General features: G+C 34.5%; 2 protein-coding genes across 2 annotated transcripts in view; one reads left to right on the top strand and one right to left on the bottom strand.

Annotated features, from left to right (window-relative positions):
- Window positions 1–927, top strand: part of LOC108570222 (peroxiredoxin-6) — a 1203-nt gene extending 276 nt beyond the window's left edge. The window contains exons 2-5 of the mRNA XM_017932039.1: window positions 85–241; window positions 330–547; window positions 640–712; window positions 793–927. Of these exons, the coding sequence (XP_017787528.1) occupies window positions 85–241; window positions 330–547; window positions 640–712; window positions 793–927 (583 nt within the window). The remainder of the gene's footprint in view (window positions 1–84; window positions 242–329; window positions 548–639; window positions 713–792) is intronic.
- A 697-nt stretch (window positions 928–1624) lies between these two features.
- LOC108570223 (chromodomain-helicase-DNA-binding protein 7-like) overlaps window positions 1625–5100 on the bottom strand; it is a 19323-nt gene continuing 15847 nt past the window's right edge. The window contains 3 exon segments of the mRNA XM_017932041.1: window positions 1625–4034; window positions 4190–4909; window positions 4996–5100. Of these exon segments, the coding sequence (XP_017787530.1) occupies window positions 2100–4034; window positions 4190–4909; window positions 4996–5100 (2760 nt within the window). The 3' untranslated portion in view covers window positions 1625–2099.

The following is a 5100-nucleotide window of genomic DNA, read 5'->3' on the forward strand; positions in this document are numbered from 1 at the left end:
GCATCATACATGACACACGTATATACGCACGCAAATATATTTATTCAAATTTTTCTTCTTAAAATAAAAAACCTTGTTTTATAGATGGGGCATTTTATTTTCTCATCCAAATGATTTTACGCCGGTATGTACAACAGAATTAGCTCGAGTCTTAAAATTAATGCCCGAATTTGAAAAGTTAGGAGTAAAAGTTATTGCTTTATCTTGCAATTCAATCGATTCACATCGTAAATGGATAGAAGTACGTTCGTCAATATAGTTCTCATTAAAAATTTGCTTATAAAAAATACGGATCAAATACAAATTTGCGAAACATAATCATGTTGTAGGATATAAAGGCCTATGCTGAAATAACCGATGAAGAATTTCCCTACCCTATTATCGAAGATGAAGCGCGAAAACTTGCAACATTGTTAGGAATGTTAGATCCTGCAGAAATTGACAGTCACGGTATTCCTATGACTGCTAGAGCAGTATTTATTATTGATCCTGCTAAAAAAATGAGATTATCAATTTTATATCCTGCAACCACTGGAAGAAATTTCGAGTAATTTCTTCTTCGTATTTTGAATATTTTTATTTTCATTTTTATTTTTATTTTTATTAATGTATATTTATCAATATAATTTTTGAACACAGTGAAATTTTACGAGTGATCGAATCGCTACAGTTAACAGAAAATTATAAAGTAGCAACTCCAGTTGATTGGAAGGTTCGTATTTAATAGCCTAATTAATAAAACATACTATATTTATTACAAAAAAGTTACTAATTGTATATCATGATTTTTAGATAGGTGAACATGTTATGATTCAACCTACTGTTTCAGACGACGAAGCGAGAATGATGTGTAATGATTTTAAAACTGTACCACTACCATCGGGTAAAACTTACTTGCGTGTTATACCTCAACCGCTGTATAAATAATCCTTTAAAAACATGAAAAATAATTGCTTTACAATGTATTTCGATGTTTGTAAAAATTAAAGTACACATTTGATAATATATTAAATTTTTTTAAAGTATTATAGTACTATCATTTCTTGAAGTACAGTTATAAATAAGCGTATATTTTTAGTGCCTTAACATTGGTATATGGCAGCTTATAATTTCAAAGAGAATATAATAAAAACGAACATTTTTATTTAAAATTTCTTATTTATAATTCACGACAAAAATAACTGAAAACAATGCGCTAAAGTATATTTAAAAAATCCTTTATACTTTTAGGTTTTCATTGTTCATATTATTATCCATGCACATTTTCCACTGTTTCTATTAGTACAATTCATAATTTATTACTTATAAGGCTGTTCATTGATAGAGGTATACATAATTATCAAAACAAAGATTCTAATGTTGGCATTTGCAAACAACAAAAAAAGCTGTTTATTGTATCACCTAATGTAATTAAAAGTACACTGTGTTATATACATTTTTCCAAGTACACGATCACTTATGGTCTCTAGGCATAATGTATATAATATTTACACTGTTTTTTTTTTTTATTAAGTTATTACTAAATTTACTTTGCTACATTATGGTTATATCTTATGTCTGAATGATCCGCAAACTGTTGCGCGACTACGCAATAGTGAGATAGCAGTTATATAAAACAGTCCCTCGTCAAAACCAATAAAGATCATAAAGAATAATAAATTTAACAAAATTATACTTTGTTATTGTAATGTTATATAATTAAAAGTTAATTACCACACAATATATCGAATGATAAAATACTATTGCCAGCCTTCTCATACTTAACAGCTTCATGTTATACATTCACAATGATAGCAATGGTAATGTGTACGTGATTTACTTGTATTTGTCCCGTTACTTCCATATAAACTGGAAGGAAAAATCAAATCCTATAAATGTTTTTATCCCTTCTTTCAAGTTCTTTGAATGCACTTGTGCTCTATTTAATTAAGAATTGTCGCTTCAGTGATTCATTCATGTATATAAATGTTTATGAATCGATTTTTTTGGAAATCGTTGTGCGAATACTGCAGAAGTTTGCAATAAAAATAATCGCATCAACGGAAGATTTGATCATTAACATCACCAATACTATTTAGAACTCACTTAAAAAATTCACTTCACTCGCTCGTTGTGTGAGTTTCTTGTTGATCTGATTGCAGTTCACCTTCCATTCTTGCTTGTCGTTCTGCCGCTGCTCTCGCTTGTCTTCCGGCACTAGAACGAAGATTTTTCCGTTCTGGAGGAGGTTCTACACTTAGTCGTTTTCCACTTCGTGCTTTCTTTCCTTTAGTACCTTTATTATCTTCTTCCATTTCTGATGGAAGTTTTGTCGCGTCGTTTTTACTATTAGTAGCACTTTGTTGTGATATAGTTGCATCCTCCGAAACCGTTGTTATCGATGTCGTAGAGGTAGGTGTAGTTATGGATGTAGGTGTAGGTGTTGGTGTAGGTGTTGGTGTAGATATAGGTGTAGATGTAGGCGTAGATGTAGGCGTTGGCGTATGTGTGGGTGTAGTTGTAGGCGTGGCTGTAGATGCAACTGTAACTGCAGATGTCGACACAGTTGTTGTTATTGTAGCAGCCGTTTCGTCAGTTTCTTTTTTATTAGTATTTGCAGATGTTTCATTGAAAGTATTGGTCTCTTCGGGAGTAGTTTGTTTAACTGTTACACATGATGACCGCACTCCATGTTCAATTTCAGCTACTGACACATCTGTTGCTATTGTAGTTGTTACTGCTGTTGTCACAGGTTTTGCGCTAACTTCAATTTCAATTCTTGGCTTCTTATTGACAGGTTCAAGAGTTACTTCGAGCATACTTGAAGTTTGTGGTTCGGAACTTTGATTATGATCTACATTACGACCTCTCTTTTCACTCAATCGTTGATCTTCAAGATTTCTCGTCAGAAGTTCCGCACTAGTTCTACTTAAATGTTCCAGAGCTTCTTTCATTTCCTGTTCTTTGTTTTTCCTTTCAATTCGTCTTTCAGAAAGATCTGCTACATCGTTCTGCTCCAAGATTTCTCTTTTTTCTGGCTCTATTCTACGTCTTTCCTCATTATGTAACGTCATATCTGTGTACTGCTGCAGTGTTATTGCAGGATCGACAGAATACCTGGATTTCTTTTCTGCATCTTTCCGTTTAGTTGTTGATTCGGTAATTGTATCGCGTTGCCTCGAGTTACTAGCTGATGATGTAGGTTTACGCACTGTTGAGGCACTCGAAGTTGATGGATTTAAAAGCCCACATTGGGCAAGACTTTCGTAGGCCGATGATACTCCACCAGGCTGCATGGAGAATGGATTTAAACCACCCAAACCCAATGGTGTATATAAAAGACTGGGATTTGGGAAAAAGAAGGGGAATGGCGTCGTTGTTGATATCGTAGACGATGCTGATGAAGTTGAAGGCACCGAAGATTTACTTGTAGGAGGCTCCAATTTACTGCGAGATGATTTACCAGCATTGCTAATGTTAGTTGAACCTGTGTTTTTGCTGCTGACAGAACTAACAACGGAATTGGTTTCAGCAGCTGTGCTGGTTGCTGTTGCACCTAAAGCAGCCTCCATACCCGCCAAAGATGGCAAACCAAGACCAGCAAGATTTGCGAATAAAGAATTCGTTAAACTCATATTGCTCAGGTTAAGATTGCCCAGACCGCTCAATGCACCCAGATTGGGTAAACCACCGAACGGCATTAGGAGAGGATTATTCTTTGGATCGAAATTGCCAAGAGAAAGACCCGACAGAAGGGAGTTATTCAAATTACCCAGCGAAGGAAAGTTTAGACCTGAAGCCATTGATGTAGCTGCTAAATTAGCTTGATTCGCAGACTGCTGACTAGTAGGACTTGGCATCATGGGTGGTCTTCCAGGGCTTTTACCCTTATTAACATAACTCCTATCATTTCCTGATAATCTCTTTTGGAGATCATGTGGAAGATTTCCGCGTTCTTTTACGAGTTCAGCCCATTTTGGATCTACATCAAACATTGGATTTTCAATTAACCATTGACCTAGTCGTTTTAATTGTGGCGCTTTACTGCCCGTAACCTAAAACAAGTATGTAAATTAATATTATCTATGTAGATGAAATCTAAATATAAGTATTACATAGTAGAGAATAAATAACATTTTTTTATGTAACTTGTTGAAATACAGATATAAGATTATCTGATATAAAAAAAAGTATAATATTTTATTCAAACCTTTTTGCCTGTTAATCTATTAATTACAGCAACATTTTCTTCGCCTGTTAACTTTTTCCAGTCTAATAAAGATGGATCAACGCGTGGTCTACGCCGTCTAGGTGCATTTAGGTATTCCGCACCCAATTGTTCAGACATAGCAGTTTGTTCAGCTAACCACTTATTTACTTTAGCCTCGTGAGAATATGATCCGATTTTAGAAGAGTACTCAGCAACTTTGTTAATGTCTGCGATCATTGCTTCGTAACTCTTCTTGTGACTGCTTGTTGACGATGAATGTGTCGAATTGAAGTTTGGTTGTTGTTGCTGTTGTTGCTGTTGTTGCTGCTGCTGTTGCTGCTGCTGCTGCTGAGATTGTTGATGTTGCTGTTGCTTTTTGAATTCGCGATTTTGTTGTTCTGCTTGAACAAGTAAAGCAGAAAAACTATCTTTATGCGAATGTAAAGACGGAGGTGGCAATCCAGGAGTACAATTTGATGCACGTGAAGAAGGTATCGAAGTAACAGTAATGGAAAACGGTTTCTGGGTACTTGTTGGAGGATTTGGAAGCCCCATCGGCGCAGAAGTTGGAGTGACAGTTACATTTGGTGTAATTGTACTTTTTTTACTATGTTCAGGATAATGACTACTTTGCTGTTCTTTTGCCGCACTTAATCCTAGAACTATTTCGTCAAGTTTTCTACGTTTTTTCTCCTTTCCAATTACAGGCTCATCTGTTGACTAATAATAGAACATATTTTTAGTTGTCATTCATATCCATGATATTATTATTTAAATAAATAAATAATTTAGATCTTTATACATACACAATTTTTTCTCTTCATTAATTTGTCTAACATACTATCTAACTTTCCTTTATTACTACTAATTTGTTTGTTTTTATTTGGCATTGAAAAGTCTTGAACTTCATT

The sequence above is a fragment of the Habropoda laboriosa genome, unplaced genomic scaffold (genome assembly GCF_001263275.1).
Source record: "Habropoda laboriosa isolate 0110345459 unplaced genomic scaffold, ASM126327v1 scaffold81, whole genome shotgun sequence".
Taxonomy (NCBI): Eukaryota; Metazoa; Arthropoda; class Insecta; order Hymenoptera; family Apidae; genus Habropoda; species Habropoda laboriosa.